Source organism: Sinohyriopsis cumingii, chromosome 18 (genome assembly GCF_028554795.1).
Source record: "Sinohyriopsis cumingii isolate HCF-2022 chromosome 18, ASM2855479v2, whole genome shotgun sequence".
NCBI classification, from domain to species: domain Eukaryota; kingdom Metazoa; phylum Mollusca; class Bivalvia; order Unionida; family Unionidae; genus Sinohyriopsis; species Sinohyriopsis cumingii.
In genome coordinates this window covers 38,972,245-38,995,810 of record NC_142978.1, presented here as the reverse complement: position 1 = coordinate 38,995,810, position 23,566 = coordinate 38,972,245, and the positions used below count along the sequence as shown (strand labels likewise).

Below are 23,566 nucleotides of genomic sequence, written 5' to 3'. Positions count from 1 at the left end.
GAGATAAGACTGAAGTAAACCTTTTGATGATAAAATTTCAGTAATCATCTTAACCTGATACTTGTCATGGCTCATGTGACAATAATCTTTGTTGCTTTAAGCAGGAAAATGGGTTACCGTTCACACAGGGAAATCCAATCTTTATCCCTTGAAGGATATTCCAGATATAGGTAGTATGCTGAGCATTCCTTCATCCTATTACCTATTCTCCTAATGTTAATGTGATCTGGTAAAGTATTCAAAGAAGAAAGCCAATTTTTCCAATAAATTATATTTATTCAAGTACAGGTAACTGATCACATTACTGAAACCCTCCAAGACTGCTCTCCTGGCCTGGTGCTTAGAGTGCCTGCCTCGGATTCAGGATGAGGGAGGTCGAACCCTGGCCAAGTCATACCAAAGAAAGTGGTACAAACAGCTGCCTTGCTAGGTGCTCAGCATTAAGAAGTTAGTGTTCAGACTGGTCAGCCTGCATTCAGGAATATGTGACTGGGTGGGACATCATGCTACATGTCTGCAGCATGGTGTTCCAGTGCTGAAATTGCCACACTGCAGATATGTAGCGATATGACAGAAATAATTTTGAAGTTATGATAAAAATCCAAGTCACACTCACATGCACCCTCCAAACACCATTCTATCTGAGCATCCTCAATGGAAGTTCACTCAGCTTAAAAACTGTTGACATTTTGTGGTGTCAAGAGAAGGTAATTAGCAAGAGTTACTGCTCCTTGTCTAGATGATATAGGCAGAAAAGACAAATTTTCGTCTTACAATAGGGCTGGATTTGGTAATTTTCTATTCCTAATGTTAATGTGATTGGGGAATGTATGGTGAACTAAGGATTTTTTAAATTCTAGTACTGAATTCTTCAGTTTGTAGTCAAGCTATCATAAAATTGTCCAAAACTATAACAATTTCTCCTCAGGACTCTGACCTCACAATAAAATAATTTATAATGTGTAAAAATCTTATGAAAATGCCATAGAATATTACAGATGTAGTTACAGCTGACATATACCCAATAACACAATGTAATGTCTTGTGCCAGACATCATGAAAACATTCATGCAATTTCTGACTTGGGTAAAATTATCTTGGTGAAACATTTAACAGTTTCACTATTTTAAAATCTGACCTTCTGAGAAAACCTAATTTAACTTAATGTATGCAAATAATTTCAAAAGGTCATTGTACTGTATTTAGCACAATATTACTTTATCTTGCATATTTTAGCAAGTTACCGAGTTCAATGTCACTTAATGGCAATATTCCATTTTTGCTGTGTATCACTGCACATTAATTATTTCTGAAGTATGTTTCAGCAGAAAAACCTCTATGTGTGCTTACTGGACTAGACTGTATGTGCAACAAACTTCATTACTTATTTACCAATTTCTGTTCCATAAAGTATACTTACCAAAAAACATAGGTAATTCTAATTTATCTTCATGGTCCACTTTGCGACGCAAAGAGACTAAATAGAAGGCATATAATATTGCACTTAGGAGGGACCAGAGTGCTCCCATAGGGATCCCTTGGTCCTGGTTCTCAGACGAAATGGTCACAAGTACAACACCACTTATACTGAAAGAGAAAGTAAATTTTGTAGAAAATTATGTTTCTCTTAGAATACTTATCTGATCATAACAGAAAAATCAACTACCTACCAAAAAATCATGAAAAATCAGCTTTTCTGTTACATATAGATGAAGGGAAACAACTCTTACAAACAACCTCCCCTAAATCCCCATAGAGGGCCACCCATATACCAGATGTTTACCAGCTTAAGCTTGAGCAAATGGGATTCTCACATTAGCAGGGAAGTGTGGAAGGGATTTATAGTAATGTGATTGGGTAAGCATTCTCAGAGAAACATTATTTACTACAAAATTTACTTTCTCCACTGAAACATGTTCCTGATCACATTTAAATAGCAAACAGAATAGGTAAGATATAGAAATGCAAAAGCATCATAAACTCTACCACTGTCACCCCCTGGGGTAGTACGACTACGACCTCGGTAAAGGCATGAACTTTCTCCAAACTTAACATCAGTACAACCATAAAAATGTAATTCAGTTCTGTTCAGGGTAACCCATGGGGTTCTGCATGCAGGTGTTGCCATTGTTATGACTTTTAAAGCATGTAACAGAAAAAAAATCAAAACCAACAAATTTAGCAGGATCAATAAATAATTTATTTCCCTAGAATACAAAGTAAAAATTCAAAAGGTACTTACAGTATTGTGAATAAAATCCCAATATCCTAAATGTTCTTTCAAAAGTCCAAAAGTAAAGAATGTTCCAAATTAATTAGTCTTGAAATAGCCAAAGTACAAATGGTCTTGAATGTGATGATGTAACACAATCCAGTCTTTGAATGAGTCCTCAATAACCTTAAAGTAGTGTTTTAGTCCAAAACGTCAATTTGCACTTTGTAATTCCAATGAATAATTTAAATCAATGATTCCTCGCAAATTATATCTAAACACAAGTAAAAACGATTCCACAAAGTGATCTTAAAATTGGAATGAAGTAAAAGCTACAACTTACTCCTGGAACATAGATTGTTCTCACATGATCAAGGCCTGGTGATTACTTGGGCAGTCACTTGAGGAAGGACAAGATTCAGCTCTCACCTTTGCAACATCATATTGATAGAAGGTGGAGAAAGTGGACTGAGCATGCCAGTCAACTGACTCCACATTGTATTTAACTGAGACATTACACTCAAATGCAAGACTTGTTAAAAATGATAAAATTTCATATAATGAGACCTTCCTGAGGTGAACCTGATATTGAAAGAGTTTAAAGTACACCAATCAAATAACCAGCCTGAGCCACAAGGATAGCATTTGTGGGGTTATGTCTCATTGTCCTGCCGTAACAGGCACAAAGAGCTTTTGATGGTGATTATGGCTGTACACCTCAGATAGCACATGAGTGCACAAACTGGATCCTGTAACCTTGCCTTTCTTGAAATATTGATCAAAGAGAGAAGGCAAATGGTTACTTTATGACTGTCTGTAAATGGCAACCTGATCTCAAGACAAAAACCATTTTTGCATCATAAGTATGGCTGAGCTATCAGAACTAAATTGATGGAAGTTCAGATTGACAGACAGGATATGCATCTTGCTTACCCTAATAGCTTCATCTAAGCCAAACCCAAACTCAGAGCTGGACCATGTCAAGATCCAGGAATGGTTCCATATTGGAAAAGACATGATGGAGACCTTGACTGGTCAACACTGAACTACAGGTCTAAAAGGTCCTCTTTGTGATCAATATCTTCTCTTCTATAATGTCTGAACACGTAAGAAATCATGGATGAGAGATATCCTTTAACAGTGATAGGCACCAACCTCATATCTTCAAAGAGAAAAAGGAAGAAGTTAGCTAGATGAATAATCCAAAATTGGAGGGAAAAAATGTCACTGCCTAAGTGCCAACCATTGAAAATGCACCACGTCCCAATCACGCACCTTCGAAGTGGATGGCTTTCTAGCTGCATAAATCTTCTCCATGACTAAAGCATTGAAATGAGCCAGGTGTGAAGAAGCCCTTGTCTAGACACAAATGGGATATTCGTAATCCTGGCTGTTTGGGCAACATAGGAATTACTGTAATCTTCCTGGGAACATATATCACAAGGTCAAGTAAATTGTTTACCCATGATATGTTCCACCAGAAAGGAGAAACCAGAACAAGCCTTTAGTTCTGTCCCCTCAATTTTTAAGCAATCTTTAGGATCAGCACTTCTGGGGTGGAAAATATAAAGATCCATACATGAACAGTCACACAGAATGTAAATCTGATGAAAAAACAGATGAATGGAGACATTACTATGTTTAAAGGAATCTCATTGATAATTAATCAGTCATAGCATTGATCTTGTGTAGAATATGTTGGCCTTGTAGAGACATTGGAATGGGAGAACCAGAGAAACAACATCCCTATCATTAGCTAGGGTGATTTTGTTCCCACCCCAACTTGGAGATAATTCACCACTACTGAGCTGGCCATCATAGTCAAAATAATTTTTTGTGCATCTGATCTTTCAAAGAATGGCCTTCATTTCCAAATGATTGATATGATGTGTGTTCTCTATTGCCATCCACTCCTCACTTATTATGACGAAGCCTGGCAATAGGTAAGGGTCACAAGCTGGCAAACTTGTGTGATGATTTCCAGTTGCAGCATGTGTGTATGCATGCATACTTGTGCAGGCATGTGAGTGGTCTAATGACCCTGAGATCAGGCCAGGAGGGTCATATGCAGAGACCACACCTACAGAAAGATGAGACTGTTAGATCAAGTGTGCCACAACACTGAGGGGCCTGAGGTGTTGAAGAAACTCTCTCAACAAAGTAGAAGCCTTGGTAGAAACTGACTCAGACACATGGATGATTGGACTGATCTATTTGAAAGGAAGTTGAACAAGGCTGATACAAGTTTGAAACTCCATATCAAGATGATGAGAGTGCTCAGAGGGAATGGGACCCAATAAGGACCCTGTCTACTTTTACCCACATGAACCTGCAAGATGGTCATTAATATCCTGATTTAAGACCAAACTTGGCAAATGTTTCTGCAGAATGTTTTTCAGGTGTGCCACAATCACCATGGATAATGGCATCCAGAAGTGGGAAATCATGCAGTGAAGCATTTGGATAAAGGCCCAAGGGCTGATGTTCAAGCTGAATGGAAGGGTATTAAACTAATAAAACAACTTGATGTAGGAAAAGCAAAGGTACTTTTCAGGTACGGAATGTATTTGTACATGGAAATACACATTGGTCAAATTAAGGCTAATTGTGCATTCGTTCTGTCACACAGGCATCATCATTGATCTTGCATCTCCATTTCGAACTTGGAGTGGCAACAAACTGATTGAGCCAGCTCTGATCTATGGTGGGTCTCATTTTCCTGTTAGCTTTTGCAACCAGACATAGACAAAACAAAAGCCAGAGGAGACTAGTTTTTTTAGCTATTTCCACACCCTGCCTTAAGAGATTAAGCTCTATCTCCATCTGTAAAATATCTGCCTTTACGGAATAGCTCCAGGCATCTAACATGAAAAGGGTTGGAATCAAATATATGAAATCAAAGTTCCTCTGAAACAACTTGAATCACCCAATCACATTCCTCAATAACAGGCTGATTCAAGTCTGCCAAAATAGGAGTCTTGCATCCACAGGAGGGTCATAAATGGGCAGGAGGAACAAGGAGTCACTACCAAGCACAAGAAGCATGGGGGAGGAGAAACTAAGTTTGCTCTCCCCCTCCCCACTGCCTACAAAAGTAAGGGGTCTGTGAATGCCTAAATATGCTAATAAAGCTGATCTGACCGTATCAAAGATGGAACTTGGGCCAGATGGCTCAGACTAAAGTGAATACCAAGCTGGGATGGTTGGTACCATGCATACAATTAGTGTGGTGCCAAAAGCCTGTGATATGTGCTGAGTCAGATGGAACAGGAGATAAAAAAAGAGTCCCTCAGAGGGACCGATGCTCTACTGTCTGAATAGAATTTTCAGGAATTCAAGACCATTTCTTCTTTTTAACCAACCCTGATATTCTTGGGAATAAAGTTTTCAAATCAGCCACTGAGGCAGCCATACTGGATGTAAGAATAGCACCATTTTCATTTAGGAAATCTGGATACCATTTGAAGAGTTTTGGTGAAAACTTCATGCCACTATCACCATCCATTTCAATATGTTCATTTCAGTAGTCATACTCAACAGCTGCAAAGCACCATCAGCATACAGCATAATTGATTTCAGCAATAACTAGACACCATAAGAAGCCTTCTGGTGAAAACCCCATGACAATATGACTTTCCATTTAGAAAGAGTACAAAGAAGATTTTAAAAATGTCTGCCATGGCTTGAGGTCAGTTTCACCAATTTCATTCAGGACCCACTAGATATGATTATTGGCCTTCTGGTGGAAACCCAATGTGAAATATGACTTTCCATTCAGGTCCAACTTGATATGATTATTAGCCTTCTGGTGGAAACCCAATGTCAATATGACTTTCCATTCAGGACCAACTAGGTATGATTATTAGCCTTCTGGTGGAAACCCAATGTCAATATGACTTTCCATTCAGGACCAACTAGATATGATTATTGGCCTTCTGGTGGAAACCCAATGTGAAATATGACTTTCCATTCAGAACCAATTTGATATGATTATTAGCCTTCTGGTGGAAACCCAATGTGAAATATGACTTTCCATTCAGGACCAACTAGGTATGATTATTAGCCTTCTGGTGGAAACCCAATGTGAAATATGACTTTCCATTCAGAACCAACCTGATATGATTATTAGCCTTCTGGTGGAAACCCAATGTCAATATGACTTTCCATTCAGGACCAACTAGATATGATTATTGGCCTTCTGGTGGAAACCCAATGTGAAATATGACTTTCCATTCAGAACCAATTTGATATGATTATTAGCCTTCTGGTGGAAACCCAATGTGAAAGATGACTTTCCATTCAGGACCAACTAGATATGATTATTAGCCCTCTGGTGGAAACCCAATGTCAATATGACCTTCCATTTAGGAGGAGTATCAACGAACTTTTCAAGATGACTGCTGTGGAGGCCTAACTTGATGTCATATTAGCACTATTTTCATTCAGTACCTAGCAGATATCTCAACAAATCTTCTGGTAACACCGAATGTAATATACCTATTCATTTAGCAATAAGATTTTTAAGATGACAACTGTAGCAGCCATAATGGATATCAGATTGGCACGATTTTTAACATAAGAAGTCATCTGGTGATAACCCAATGCTTCTATGACTTTTCATTCAAGAGGAGTAACAGTAACATGATTTTCAAGGTGGCTGCTGTGGTAGTCATACTGGATGTCAGGTCAACACCATTTTTATTTAGGGTCAACTAGACATCATGTTAAGTCTTCTGGTGAAAACCCCATGTCAATATGACTCTCCATTCTGGATGAGTTGCAGTAAAATTTTCAAGATAGCTACTGTGGTGGCCATATTGGACTTCAGATTGGTACCATTTTGATTTACAACCAACAGGACATCATAAGAAGTCTTTCAGTGAAAATCACTTGCTGATATAACTGTACATTCAGGAGTAGCAATAACAAGAATTTCAAGATGACTGCTGTGGTAGGCACATTTGTATGTCTCAGCACCACCCTTTTCATTTAGGACCAACTAGACCTGGGTTGAATGTGTGTTTGGTTTCATGGCAATCCTCCAAGTAGTTTATGAAGAGTAGAGATAACAAACTTGTGCTAATGGACAAATGGATGGCAAATGAATATGGCCAACATGTCATCCTGTAAGCTCTTCTTTTCTATGACCAGTAGAGTTAAAATCCGTAACTAATCAGTGTAGGAGGATCTGTTGATTGGATTGTGGTATGACAGTCCATCAATAATAATCTTTGATCTGCATACCTGCAGACAGGCCAGTCAGCCAGGATGGCATAAATGATTATAGTAGCCAGCAAAATCAGATTGCTTAGTCGTCCAAGCACACACATGCAGTGGGACTTATGCATAGTGGGTTGCCTCGATGGGTGAAATTTTCCTAGATGCTTTCCATATTACAATGTGGCAGGCAGCATTATCACCTTGAAGCAAACTTGTTCATCACTCACTGTATAAAAGCCTATCGCGTGCTGAAAAATGGCGTTAAACCCCACAACAACAACAACAACAACAACAACACTGTATAAAATGGTGCATCTGTGACTCCAACATCAAATGGGTCGGGGTCTGTGGTATCTGTAGTAGCAATTTCCACGGTATCTGATGCAACAGTAGCCATGAAATCTGGGGAGTGGGACAATCATCTAACTCCCCCATGATAATCACCAAATTCTCTTTTCCTTGCCCTTAAGCTGTTTCTACAGATGCTAGCACACATTTTCAGACTATGTACTGCAGACACTACATGGATCTATATATCTGTCCTTATACATGAGAGAATACACCTTCAGACCATGTCCTGTAGATGTGACATGGAGCTGTAGAACTGTATGTTATACATGAGAGACACAATCTGTGTGTGTGTCTTCGGTGACCTTAAAGCTTCTGCACTTCTTGCCTTTAGATGTCATTCTATATGACCTCACAAAGAAAGAAACACCAAAATGCAACAAATTTCCATGAATTAGGAGCAACCTGGTAATGAGAAACACCCATTATTCAAATGCAGTGTCAACAAGGAATTCCAAGAAAGAATAAAACAATATGGCTAGCATGCATGATTTACTGTTAAAGAGCTGGCCAACTTGTGACCTTCTTAATATGAATATTTTCTTCACAAAAAATGAAAATGTTGTTGTTGTTGTTGTGAGGTTTAACGCCATTTTTCAGCACACGATAGGCTATACATGGCGGCCAGTATTAATGGTGGAGAACCACCGACCCATGAGAAGCTACTGGCAGGCTTTCTCACATACCCACACTGGCTGAATCTGAGACTCGAACCCACGCAGACAGAGGTGAGATGACAGTGATCCATAATGGAGAGCACTTTAGACCACTCGGCCAAAAAATGAAAAAATAACTAACTTATTGTGTAACATCATTAATACTCCAAAACACAAATATTAAATCTGGATGACCACAAATTGTAATAGATTCAGGAGATCCTAAGGAATGTTGTCTGTCATTCAAGCAAAACCTTTTAACTGGTAAACAAATTTTATACGAGTCACCACCCAGTGGGACAAAGGGAAAGTAATTTGTAAGAGCTGCTTCCCTTCATCTACATGTTTACAGGCAACAACAACAAAAATTGTCGTTTTAGAAGAATTGGATTTGGACGACAGTGGAGTTTTATTCCTATGTTATTGTAGTCATTAAATATTTCTAACAGACAAATAAAAGTCAATGGTCATTCAAAATACTATGCAACCAATGTTTGTGAGTCTGACACAATTTAAATACATTAAGTTTGCTTGTTTATACTATAACTATAATATCATAACTTATGTTTTCTCGGAAACAGCTTATTAAAGGCAGGAGCAAAACACAAGCAATATAAAGCTGATTCCAGTTCATAAGAAACTTACATTCTTTTTCTAAAAAAAACTGTACTCTATTTGTCAAATTCATCTGTAGTTTATTACAACCATGATGTGCCTTTTGATAACTCTCACTGAGGTTCACAAGATGTTTTTAGAATACTAAAAACCGTACTTATTAAAAGCTCTTTTAAAATAATTTACAGTTTACAATACTTCAGTTCATATTTTTTTTAATTCAATTGATGAGGCATATTTGCTGTATAAAAATTGTGGAAGTCTATGTCCAATCCAACGATTCAGGAGATCAAACAGAATATTGTTTGACACTCAAGCAAAAGGTCAAAACTGGTAAACATTCGACATATGAAGTTCAGAAATTCAGTTCCCTCACAAAAAATATGTTTGCAAACATTTTGTGGTTTTCAATATTCATTTTTCTTACCTAACAATAACAGCTACTAATTTCGACAAAGTAAACCTATCCGCTGCAGAGCCCGGGTAAATAGCAGCACACACAAGGGTGAAAAGACCCGAGGTAGAGGACAGTACATTGACGATTCCTGCTTCCGTATTTGCTAGGGCTACCTGGTATGTGTAGTTACTGAAAAAAGACTGGAAAAGAAAGGTTTAACACAATTTAACAATTGTATTTGATGATATCAGAGTTTTAATTATTATGAATAAAATAAATCAATGATTGTTGTTGTTGTGGGGTTTAACGCCATTTTTCAGCACACAATAGGCTATGCATGGCGGCCAGTATTAATGGTGGAGGAAGAACCATGGAAAACCCCGGGAAAAACCACCGACCCACGAGAAGCTACTGGCGAGCTTTCTCACATACCCACATTAGCCGAATCCTAGACTCGAACCCACGACGACAGAGGTGAGATGGCAGTGATCCGTAACGGTGAGCGCTTTAGACCACTCGGGACACCATAAATCAATGAAATTCTTAATATTAGTGCAACATAAAATTTAAGAACTTGTTTAAACAAGGCGGCCATTGCCTTCATGTTCAGCCCATGATTAAAGCATTGCTGAAAAACAAACCAAAATGCTGCTGACGCTGCCACCATTGGAAAAGTTACTGCTATGTCTCACTTTCCATTACTGTGAGGTTGACAAAAGCCATTTATTCATATTTAAACAAGAGACCTAAGTGGACCTAATATCACTCACCTGTATTAAATAACGCAGCAGTTGACCATTTCACTAAGCAGGCTTATGCAGTAAGAACACATCCTAACTGAAATATCTCCCAAACTTTATAACATGTTCATTTTACCTATTTTACTATATCCTGATACACGTTTTCTAAAGATTACGTCTCTTGCTTATGATTGAAGTCATCCATGATCTTGATGATAATATACCCAACAGTTCACAAATATCACTTCAAGAATAGGAACAAGCTCTCCCAATCAGATGCAATATCACCTTGTTAACATGCACTGATCTCACTTCTGAAACTACAAAGATCCTGATCAAAGAAGTCCATATTACAATTTGAGCAAAGTCTGATCAGAATTATGGCTTTCTGAGTGGTAATAAGCTCAGCCAATCACATGCAAGATCACCTCATTTACATTCGCAGATCTTGCCCATTACTGAAATAGTCCAAACTCTTGATGATAGAAACGTATATTCCAAGGCTGATCAGAAAATATGGCCTCAAAAGTGGTAATAAACTCAGCCAATCAGTATTTTTCACCTGGAACAAAACAAGCTTTCTGTTCTGGAGAGTGTTAAAGGGAGAGAATGATAGTTTTTAGATCTTGTCTTATAAAAGCATTTTTATGAAATTGCAAATGCATAAAATGCAATAATAGAGCATTGAATTTATGTAAAACTAAAATATAATGCAACTGCAATAAATGTAAAAAGAGAGTTGAAATATAAATTGTACTGCCATCAAATCATGTTTCTGTTTGCTTCAACTAGAACAATGCTACAGCTTGTAAGGATTGAAAAATTGTCTGACAAATAATGTAAAAAATCTGATTCTGGATTATCAAACTAATGGGCTTTTGACCCTGGAAATAATCCCATAAACCCATTCATGAAATGTACTTGGTTCCATTTTTCCCTTACCAGACATTGTTCTGCATTCTGCATTCAAAAATGTTTTCTTCAAATTACATACATCATTTGATCTGCATTCATTCAGCATTTTGTTTGTGTTCATTCTCCATTATATTTGCATTCATTCTTTATTCACTTTGTATTCTTTTTAACTGGTAAATTTACTTGTTTTGGACCTGTATATCAGTGTTTTATCAAGGATTTTGGAGGTCACATGGGGGCTGTACATGTGTGAGCTAATTGCTCTGAGGAGTCATATAAATTTTCCATTGAATCAAATCAAAACAGAAGTTAGAAGTTGATAAAAAAAAATAATTGAATAGTTTTAAGAAAGATTCCTTGTTTATGGCATCTTGATGTACTTTCCATTGTCCCCCTAACAAAAAGCAAGCATTTATTGGATCCAAGGGCAGGCTGTCTGACAAACAAAACCATCAGACTGTAAAAGGATTTCTCTAAATTCATTCAATGGATGGAAAACAAACTCGCACTTTATAGACTGATGATGTCCATTGGTTGGTCTATCTGTAATGAAGACTTGGACCACGTTTAGCTTATTATATCAGATACCTTAACCTCCAGTGTCAAGTAACAATACATGAAGATACATCATAAAATGTACTAAAATGTTTTAACCATATGAGGTCACTGTGACCTACTGCATATTTCACACTCAAGTTAGTTTTGGACTTAGCTCAGTTTATGCATGCAATCCATCCATGTTGCAGATGGCAGTTTTTTGTTGTTTTTTTTAAAGCTGACCCAAACAAACATTCCTGTATTTAAGTATTATATAATTAAAATGTATCTCTTGCATTGGATATATTATACAAATATACCAGGTATGTTTTGCATTAGATATATTATACAAATATACCAGGTATGTCTTGCATTGGATATATTATACAAATATACCAGGTATGTCTTGCATTGGATATATTATACAAATATACCAGGATGTTTTGCATTGGATATATTATATAGTTATTGTAGGTATGTCTTGCATTGGAAGTATTATACAATTATACAAAGTATGTCTTGCATTGGAAGTATTATACAATTATTCTAGGCATGTCTTGCATCTGATATTTTATATAATTATACCATGTATGTTTTGCATTGGATATATTATACAATTATGTTAGGTATGTTTTGCATTGGAAGTATTACACAACTATACACAGTATGTATTGCATTGGAATTATTATACAAATATACTTGGTATGTCTTACAAAGGAAGTATATACAATTATACTTGGTATTTCTTGCATTGTAAGTATATAAAATAATACTTGGTAAGTCTTGCAAAGAAAGTATTAAATAAATACACTTGGTATGTCTTGCAAAGGAAGTATTATACAAATATACTAGGTATGTCTTGCATAGGAAGTATTACACAATTATACCTGGTGTGTCTTGCAAAGGAAGTATTATGCAAATACAGTAATACCTCGAACATTCGCGAGGTTAGGTTCCAGAACCAGTTGCAGATCAGGAGGAATCGTGAATGTTTGGTACGAGTCACTAAAAATGCTAATAAATGCTTATTTCTAGGGTTTAAACCCTAAATATGACCCAAATCATGCTCCCAAAGCACTTTAATTTCATGTAAAAGTTAGCTTAATACATTACCCTTAAAAAGAGAAATAAATGGTTGACGTAAAAATAGAGTACAGTATTGCCTAATGGGTATTTGCCACACTAGCGCATTTACAGTACGGTACATGTATACTAATATTACCCCTATACTAATTCATTGGCTGCCGTTTTCTTTTGCACTCACAGTAAGGTAAAACCAAGTAATGAATGGGACTGTAAACTTAATGACTGATGTCTTCTCTGTCATTGTCAGGAAGGTAAACTAGGTAAACTTCATATGTCACAGAAGTCATATAACGAAGGTACAATTCAATAAAATAAAGAAAACATGTACGTAGAGGGTACCAATGAAAATTTTGCGAATCCAGAAACGCGAATGCACGAGGTATTACTGTTTACTAGGTATGTCTTGCAAAGGAAGTATTATATAATTACACTTGGAATGTCTTGCAAAGAAGTATTACACAAATATACTAGGTATATCTTGCAAAGGAAGTATTATATAATTACACTTGGTATGTCTTGCAAAGAAGTACTACACAAATATACTATGTCTTGCAAAGGAAGTATTACAAAATTACACTTGGTATGTCTTGCAAAGAAGTATTACACAAATATACTAGGTATGTCTTGCAAAGGAAGTATTACAAAATTACACTTGGTATGTCTTGCAAAGAAGTATTACACAAATATACTAGGTATGTCTTGCAAAGGAAGTATTACAAAATTACACTTGTTATGTCTTGCATAGGAAGTATTATACAATTGGCATGTCTTGCAAAGAAAGTGTAACACAATTATGATATGTCTTGCAAAGGAGGTATTATACAATTATAACATATCCTGCAAAGGAAGTTTTATATAATTATAACATATATGTCTTAAATAGGAAATATTATGTAATTATAACATTTCTTGCAAAGGAAATATTATATACTTGTAGCATATATGTCTAGCATAGGAAATATTATATAATTATAAAATATATGCCCTGCTTAGGAAGCATACTGTAATTAAAACATATGTCTTGCATAACAGGAAAATTATTAATCGGAGGACCTGCATTTGTATGCAAATATTAATAGATACTATGAAACTTACCATAATACAAAACAAGAAGGCTAACTTGGCAACTTGTTTGACTGAGAATTTACTTAAAGCTCTAATCCTTGCTTCCTCCGCCCTCAATGAGGCAGCAAAGGAAAGTCTGGCAATAGCTGCATCCTCTGCATGCTCATCTGGATAGAAATATTATGAACATTAATCCTACCATATATACTTGCTTATACATCGAGCCAACTGCAAACTGCACACACCAAGATCTGCCACTGCATAATACAACTGCAGATCTGGGTTTATGCAGTGTGTTAGGAGTAATCAGTAGAACAAAAACTATAGACCCTGATCTGCCAGTGCATTATAGCAAGTATATATGGTAACTTATAATACACCTTATAAAGCAAAACTATGTTTCAGATTCCCCTTTTTAGTCATAATAATTTTAAAATGTAATCTAACAGAAAGAAGTCATGGATAAAATTTGCTTTTGAATGTTATCACCAATTTCTTAAATGTATTTGGTTCTGATCAAATGTAAAGATTGTACCTGATACAGTGCATATACCTGCTTGTAAGTCAACTGCAAACTGTACAGATGCAGATCTGATATCGCAAAATGCAATGGCCAATCAGAGTCAATGCAATCTGTTAGGAGTAATAAGTAGAACAAAGAAAATAGACCAAGATCTGCCAGTGCATTATACAAAAGGCAGATAAGGATCTATGTTGTTTTGCAGTTGGATTTTACTTATAAGTGAGTATATTCGGTAGATATTTTGACAATTTTGTCAAATAACAAAATCCACAGACCATTTCTGGACACGTTAGAGAAGTTTAAAGCTGACCAAGCACTGGCACATATGTGTCTCTGTCAAATTCAAAACAAGAAAAACTGGCACCAGAAAGTTATATCAGATACTATGCTAATGACAGAATAACTTGTGTACCATATGGATCCATTTTAGTAAATTAAAAATGAAACACCTTCTAATAATGTATTATTGTGGCACATATAAATGATATTTGAAACATTTAAGTCCATTTCAACATAGTCTAATGGACATATCCTTCCAGTTTTCTAGAAAAAAATATAAGCTTAGTTATACAGAACGGATAGAAAGCAATTTTTTAAAGTAAATTGTGTCTATCCAATAGTTCTTACATGCTCACATTACAGCAGGATAACTTTCTGCAACCTTTGAATCCAGCCCTCCCAGAAAGAAGAAAAATGGCTTTCTGTTCACAGATTGTCTAGACGATGGGAAGTAACTAACGGTTAACTCCCCTTTCTACCCACCAGGTGGCCAATGCTGTACCCAGATGTGCTAGTGTTTTTACTTGAGAAAATTCATAAAGGATGCTTGCACTGTGGTTAAGGCTGGGATGAATTAATTGTAATGTGATCAGGAAAGCATTATTGGAGAAACATAATTTACTATCAAGTTTTCTTTCTCTTCAAATACATTACCCAATCTCATTACATTAGAACAAAATGATAAGCATCCTACACTAACAATGTCACACAGTACGACCATGATTGCTCTACTAAAAGGATGAATGTATGTTAGTTTAGCACAACAAGAGACAATTTGTTTATACCTGTGGGATTCTGAACTTGATTATTGTCTCTGCATAAAAAGTGTCCCAGGTGAATCCATCATGGGGCAAATTCATCTATGGGTTAAAAGTTGTGCTTTCATGAATGGAGGGTGGTCATTATGGGATGTGGTCAGTATGTGTGCAACTAGAATTAAGCCAACAAGATTCAGTTTTTTCATTAATGAGGCCATTTTATGCAAATGGAAGCTAGAGATGGCATGCTGGTCAGCTAACTCTGCATTACATGGAAGTTACCCATGAGCTGAAATCTTCACTGTCTACCTGATCCTGTGAGAGGTAAGAGTATACTGATTTAATAACTTCCATTAGTTAAGTGGCTAGTGCTTGTCGGGTTATATTTTGCATTCCTGCCTTCAGAGGTTGGAATAGTCTTTAACAGTTCATGCAGATACTGTTTGTACATTTCAGGTCATATCTGTGTCCTGCAGCTTTGGTTCTCTTGACAGACTAATCAAGGAGATGTAATTAATAGTTATTATTGGTTGACAAGTGACAGCAAGCTGTTCTTAGGAAGTTACCAGGTTGTGTCATTAGAATAAATGAACCATCAGAACAGAACTGCATGTAGTTTGAGTCCACAGATACTGTATGCTAATTGCAATGCCAGTAGCTGGTAAAGGAAAGTAACATTTCCATTGGTCAGAATGTTACCATGTGATCAAAATGAATTGCATTTATTTCTGTATGAACTGTAATGAGAACTACTTTTCTAAGAATACCCACTTCCATAAATAGGGTCACATGTACAGCATAAGATAAACACTGCCAGTTAAGGCAGACACGAAGTAAGCATTTAAGGAAAAGAACATTCTAACAATTTTTAAAAAAATAATTGAATAAATTTGGCTTCCAGTCGTTGAAGGACTGGTATTATGATGACCTTATTATGATCAAGCAGGACAATTCCATATGCTATAAATAGCTACGTAACAGAAAACCCCAAACATGTATTACTACACTCAATTAAGATTTCTGTTTTTTAATGATGCAAACAAAATAACATAAATAATAATTGAAATTTCAGTTATAAGAGTTTAACATAACTAATAATTGATATTTCAATTATAAAGAGGAATATTTTAGGGTAGCTTTTGCCTATTTTGGCAGCTTTCACCTATTTCTGGCGTTTTTTGCTGTGTGAGTCAGCAACTGACAGTTTATACCACGATAAACTCAGAAAAAACACCGTTAAACTCTTAATTGAAGTTAGTGTTATCATAAACTGAAAATCAAAGCTGCTTCTGGGGAAATGATGATCAAACTTAGAGGAGTCTGACCTGTAAAAACCCAGGAAAATATTCTACTGGTAAATGAGCATAGTTTGGAAATGTTAAAATTGGACTGTAAGTCAGAGATTAACTTGCTGAGGCCAAAATCATTGATTCCATGAAGCCTGAACATATCATATCATGGAACCCTATTTCTCGACAGTAATAAGGGCTAACTTCTTGTCTTCAAGAAAAAGAGAAAGAAAGATGCTGTGAGTGATCTGATGTTTCAGATGTGATACCAGTCATTGACACCACATGATATTCCCTAGCCAACTGTTGATCCTGGATGCTTCATCTTAGTGGGGAAATCAGAGTTATAGCAGTCTGTGCCCCTCATTTCTTAATTAGCTTCATAAGTAAAACTGATGGATGAAAGGTGTGTGTCCACATTACGTCCCAGCTGATTAAAAGGGATGGTACAGACCATGCTTCTGGGATCAAGGAAAAATGAAAATGAAATCTCAAGCATCAGATGGAAAACTCTGTGTGAACAAGTTGTCCTCCCTTGATTACGAGTCAGCCAGGGCATTGAGCTGGCCAGTAATGTTGAACTTGATAATTAATTGATATTGGTAGTACCAATAAAGGTATTCCCCTCCTGTGAGGCAAAGGTCTGATGGCTGCTTCCCCCTTTGCAGAAGTTCTTCACCACAACCGAAGTGTCTGTTATTATAATCAAGGCTGTGTTTCCATGGATATGTTTTACCAGGTGTAGACTTTACTGAGAATGGCTTTCATTTCTAAGAGGCTCATATAAAGAGCTTTTTTCTTGTACAATCCATATGCCACTGACCATCACAGGTCCAGTTGTAATTTGGCATTGTAACAGGTCCACCCTGACAATGAGAAGGCTGTAAGAAACTTTCTCACCTAACAATGTCTTGTTTGATACTTTCTACAAAGCATCAGCTTTACCTTTGATTCATTTAAGAGAAAGATGAAAATTTAATCTGTATTAAAAACTCGGGTTGGTTGATGTATCAATCACAACTGACAGAAGGCCTGGAGAGGGAGAAATTGTTCCTCCCTCTCCCTGACCTGCCTGCCTGTAAAAATAGGACCATATGACCTGTTGTTGCTGAGAACTGCCACTGTGAATTCTCATACAGCAATTGCCCTTCCTCATGTATGTTCCTTAACAGGGTCATGCAGAGACAGTAGACTGTGCTGAAAAATAAAGGGCAAGTCATGTGCGCTTGCTTTCTCCCTTCCTTGATTTGATCCCCTAACAGAAGTGGAGAACCAAAATAAAAAAAAAAAAAAATGCATGGAAAAACAGAAATGATCATTAGAAGCCTTTCAGCTAGATGAAAAAATAATTAGATGCACAAAGTCAAGCAGGGAGAAAGTTGACAATGTTCCTGGCTAAATCTGACATGGCAATGAAGACGGGTCTATGCATTTTATCAACATCTAGACAAGGCAGTATATCCCCCCAGGAATGTAAAATTGGGGGTAAAGAAAAACCCTTGGTGTCAGAACTGAGGGGTCAAATAAAAAATGTGGGGGTCAAATATGTAATGACAAATTACGTTAGCTTGAAATAGGATATTGCAACTTGCACAACATTCTCTCTCTCTCTCTCAAAATAAAAATAAACCAAAACACACACAATTAACACACAAATGCAATGTCCAAAGATTATTTTATTAGTTCATTGTTCTTTTAGTTTAAAGTCGTACTTTTAACAGTCTCCTTATAATCTATTTGCAGCAATATTATAGGCCAACACATTACATATAAGCCAATACAAAAAGCCAAATAAATCTTTTTAACCAAATGGCAGTTAATTTACTGCGTCATAAAATGTGTACTATCATTGGTTTCATTGTACTTCATCCTAGAACACATTTATCCAAAAATCAAAGAGGCTAATGATTCATCTTCACTTTATTAAGTTACACTTGAACTTTTAGATCTTTCTTTTATTGCAGCAAAGTTAAAAACCAACAAAATCTGCAATGACCCCTTGACCTTGTAATCCAAATAATGCATTTGTCTCTGCAAGTTTTCCGATTTCTTTGTTGTGAATGTCTTGGGTGATAATGTGTTCTCCAGATATCTTGTGACAAACAAGGATAGACTTCTTAAAATTCTTAAACCCTGTCATGAAAGGATTATTCAATTTTGCAGTCTTCACAATCACGCAATCAGAAGTCACACTGGTAATCCCAATGGATGGGCTGTATTCCAGTCAAAGAAATTATTTTCTATATTTTTCATTAAAGTTAGATCCACAGTTACTCTTTTGTGTTCTGCTTCTTTCACTTTCTTGGCTAATGATTCTTAGAGCTAATCATTTTAATCTAGAGATCACATTTTAGTGCAACAAGCATTGAGGATAAACATCTGGACGACATCTTGCTGAGTTCAATAGAAATTGTGTGAGAGCTCACGAGATTAGGGGAAGCTACTCTGTTATAACATTGCCTATGCTAGTCTGGTTCCCTGTTTTGTATGCTCCATATTGCAGAGTGCAAGGCAGGGAGCATACAAAACAGGGAACCAGACATTACCTATGCTCAAAGTATACATGATGCCATCCCTCATCCAAAGCATTGGATACTAAATAAATCCATATCACATTATGCAAATCCTCTGTATAAAAAAAATATGTATAGCAACAAAATGTGTGCATGTCAATTCTCTCCAGTGTGCATTTCTGATGCACAAATGTGCATAAAGGGAAACACTGACAAGGTAAGTAAGAGATGTTGCTAAAGTTTGCAATCTTGAACCATTATTGGAGTATTCTGAATGACAAAGTGTCATCATCGTCTACATCTACCAAGGCATAGACCTTGCAGGTAGAATGGATTTAAGGTGGATGGTGACATTCTGATGGAGACAAAATCCAATAGATTTCCTCTATCACTACCATTAACTAAATTCCATCTGTTCCATTGTCGAATTAGCATGTTCAGGCATATCTGTTTCATCACCTTCTTCAATGGGAAATGATGATGAAGCATCAACATGCATCATCCTTTTGCCAAATGTTTTTTTTTTAATATGCTGTTACGACTCTATGGTCACAAACTAAGTAACAGAAAGAAGCAAAACTAAAAAGTTTTGTAAAATTTAACAATTAATCTTAATTATAGTTATAAAATGAAAATGTAAGAGGAATTTACAGTATTATGAATTGAATCCAAACATAATCCTAAAAAAGTCTGATTCAATTCCTAAAGAATTGAATGTTCCAAATAAATTTCAGATCACTGAATGCATGTATCACAATCATACTGTCCAGAACTCCTTTGAATAATTCAAAATAGTCCCAGAATAATGTTCTAGTCCAATGAGCAACGTCTATTAGGTCCAATGAATATTCTAAACAAATGTTTCCTCTCAAATAATATCTAAATACAACATTAAACACATCTGCAGACTGATTTAAGCATATGAAACAAAATAGGAATGAATCTGATTGCTCAGTTCTCTCCTTATGTGCACCTTCAAGAGTCTCTTACGACTATATGTTGGAATATACCCCACATGACAGATCTTACTACTTTCTCTAATATCACAAAATCATATTTATGTAATCTAACCCATCCAATGGGAAACAACTTGCTTCTCCTAAGAACCCACCTGACCAACCTGTCCAATTGGAAACAGCAAACTTATAAACAGGTCTTATTATTAATATTATTTATCATTGTAAACACCAAGATCAACAACTATTTAGATCCTATGCAATCCACACTCAATATCTTAAAACAGAATTTTATACGTATATACAAAAGTTAAATAACTAATATCTAAACTACAGATGATCGTTACGATTTATCGTCATGAATAAAAACTACAAATAATATAGACACAATCATGTACCAAGAGTTGCCAAAAGTATAGATATATGCAACACCTTAAGAATACCGTCAGTAGTGATAACATTATGGAATACCAGTCCAAGCAGGGTTAATTTGGCTTGGTCAGAAGGCTTCAAAAGTAATGCTGTTAAATACAAATTTTGTAGGAATGGTCAGTGTGGTCAACAAGACAGACAACCTTCCAGTCGAAGATAACAAACTCCTGATAACTGTAAATGTATATACCTCATGCATGAGACTGGACTGGTTGCTTGGCAGTCAGAACAACGTACCAAAGATGGTATATACCTTGTGTCCCAATCAGCTGGTGCAGTATGGTCAGTACCACCTCACCAGATATACCTGCCAGTATGGCCATCTCACCGGTCATAGGAGAGTGGAAAGGGTATCTTGATATCACCCATGCGACAACTGTATTCATGGCTACAGTATACTGGGGCACTATTTTGTGTCTTCATGGGGAGAAGAATGCATCTCAGAATCACCCATAAAATTAATCAACAATTATAATGTCTTCACAGTACAGTATGTTTCTGCATGTGCCTAAGGGATGGATAGGACATCTCAACATCCCCACCTGAGGCAAATCAATGGATCTGACATGGGGTAGAGCTAAGCATCATTGAGTTGCTTTTTGAAAATGCAAGAATAAATAAGTATTTTCACACAAATTAAATGCATGTGCCAAGGAACAATTGCAAGCATACATGTCTTGTGTCCATCCTCTATGACCTTAAATCATTCACAGTTCTCACACATGGTTGTCATCTGTGTCATGAAGAAGAGGAATGACCAAGTCCATACAAAAAATATATATAAATGAAATAATACAAACTGTGTAACTGAAATGACTTAAAAGTGGAATAGTTGATAAGTACAGTGCCCACAAATGTCTCCATTGAAATTGAATGTTACTGATTCAAATTACATGCGACAAAAAAGGGTATATTAACTGCAAAAATATTAATAAATTCACTGATCTTTACAAAATTATTGTATGTACAATGTAAAACAACATTTTGACTTAATACTTCTCCCCTGAAAAAGAAATGTGGATGAATAAATTTAAGTTAAAAATTATATAAATTGTAACTGGACAGACTGTAGGGCAACTTAGCATATGGCAGCAAAGTAACAACTGGCACATCTGAGTATAATGGAGGTCACCTAGTAGGTAGAAAGGGCAGTTAACCTAAAATAGTTACTTCCCTTTCCCTGTATAATATATAGACAGAAAGACATGTATTACCTTTCCTGGAGGGATTGATTTAGAGGTAGCAGAAAGATATCCTAGCAGAAAGATATCCTAGTGTTGTTGTTGTTGTTGTTGTAGGGTTTAACGCCATTTTTCAGCACACGATAGGCTATACATGGCAGCCAGTATTAATGGTGGAGGAAGAACCCGGAAAAACCCCGGAAAGAACCACCAACCCACGAGAAGCTACTGGCAAGCTTTCTCACATACCAACATAGGCCGAACCCGCGACTCGAACCTATGCAGACAGAGGTGAGATGGCAATGATCCATAACGGTGAGTGCTTTAGACCACTCGGGGCCCCACGTCCTAGTGTAAATGATCAGGTAATGTACATGATGGAAAAGTATGTCCATTAAAGGTAGAAGTATAATTGAAATTCATGCTAGAAATCTGCAATTTTTTTCAAGTAACTGTAATTTCTGCAAGGTGTTTTATGGTTGTTACTGGTATTAGGTTCGACTTTGCAAATATTTTAATTCATACATGGGGTGAACTAGTAAAAAGTATAACACTATACTAATTTTACCAACCATGTCATGAAAAAAAAATATTTGTTAATGTTCAAATTTTATGGATACGTCTTAATAGAGTCATTCAAATAAATTCACACAAAAATGTTACAATATACGGTACAACACATGAGATCAGTTATCTACACATTTTAGACGGGTTTAAAGGTATATGACTGACATGTTCCTACCTGAAAGCTGCCTTACTTCAGAAAGGTTATTAAACCTAACTGCTCGAACTCTATTCTTTTCCTGAATACCTGCAGAAAAAATGCAAAGATTGAAGAAGGAATTTTTTCTCTCACAAAAACACATTAATATGGCTACATGACTTTTGAAAACAAAAATTATGAGTTAGTATAATAAAATAAGTATTAGCGGTCTCCTGCATATAAAGGTCAACTGCTCACAATGAACACATTTACTTGTCACAATGAACACATTTACTTGTCACAATGAACACATTTGCTTGTCACAAAGAACACATTTACTTGTCACAATGAACACATTTACTTATCACAATGAACACATTTACTTGTCACAAAGAACACATTTACTTGTCACAATGAACACATTTACTTGTCATAATGAACACATTTACTTGTCACAAAGAACACATTTACTTGTCAGAAAAAAAACACATTTACTTGTCACAATGAACACATTTACTTGTCACAATGAACACATTTACGTGTCACAAAGAACACATTTACTTGTCACAATGAACACATTTACCTGTCACAAAGAACACATTTACTTGTCACAATGAACACATTTACTTGTCACAATGGGCATATTTACTTGTCACAATGAGCACATTTACTTCTTTCCCTCATCCTATATAAATGTCACATGTATAGCGATTTCCTGCTAAGTGTAGGCAGTTGTCACAGTCAAAGGCTGCAACTATTTCTGTGATTTGATGTACATAAACATATAAATGCATCCACATATCTTTTAGCAGGCACTAAATCTATACATCTTTCATATCTTACATGTAAATGTTGAGAAGTTATATTTTCTTTTATTGGTGGCTTTATGTACAATAAACAAAGTGATATATAAAGAGCTGACTCTACTTACATAGAATTATACATGCTGCTTAAACTTAATCCATGTTTTCCTTCCATCTTTTGTTTCTCAAGCTGCCTGGTTTGGTGGGTCTCTAAACAGTACTTGCTGTCCATCAGAGCCATTGAGCATAATGCCTAAGGGCTATATAAATTCACTGCCCAACTCCTGGGACAAGCTCAAATTCTGTTCAGGCCACTTCCATTTTACAAAGCAAGTCCA

At 36.2% G+C, this 23,566-nt stretch overlaps 1 protein-coding gene across 5 annotated transcripts in view; it reads right to left on the bottom strand.

The window, feature by feature from the left end:
- Positions 1 to 23,566, bottom strand: part of LOC149776440 (solute carrier family 35 member F5-like) — an 80,746-nt gene that overhangs the window by 29,016 nt on the left and 28,164 nt on the right. For all 5 annotated transcript variants that reach the window (XM_089940854.1, XM_089940852.1, XM_089940856.1 and 2 more), the window contains 4 exons: positions 22,465 to 22,533; positions 13,822 to 13,958; positions 9,479 to 9,648; positions 1,421 to 1,587 (listed from right to left, as the gene is read on the bottom strand). In XM_089940854.1, the coding sequence (XP_089796980.1) occupies positions 1,421 to 1,587; positions 9,479 to 9,648; positions 13,822 to 13,958; positions 22,465 to 22,533 (543 nt within the window). The remainder of the gene's footprint in view (positions 1 to 1,420; positions 1,588 to 9,478; positions 9,649 to 13,821; positions 13,959 to 22,464; positions 22,534 to 23,566) is intronic.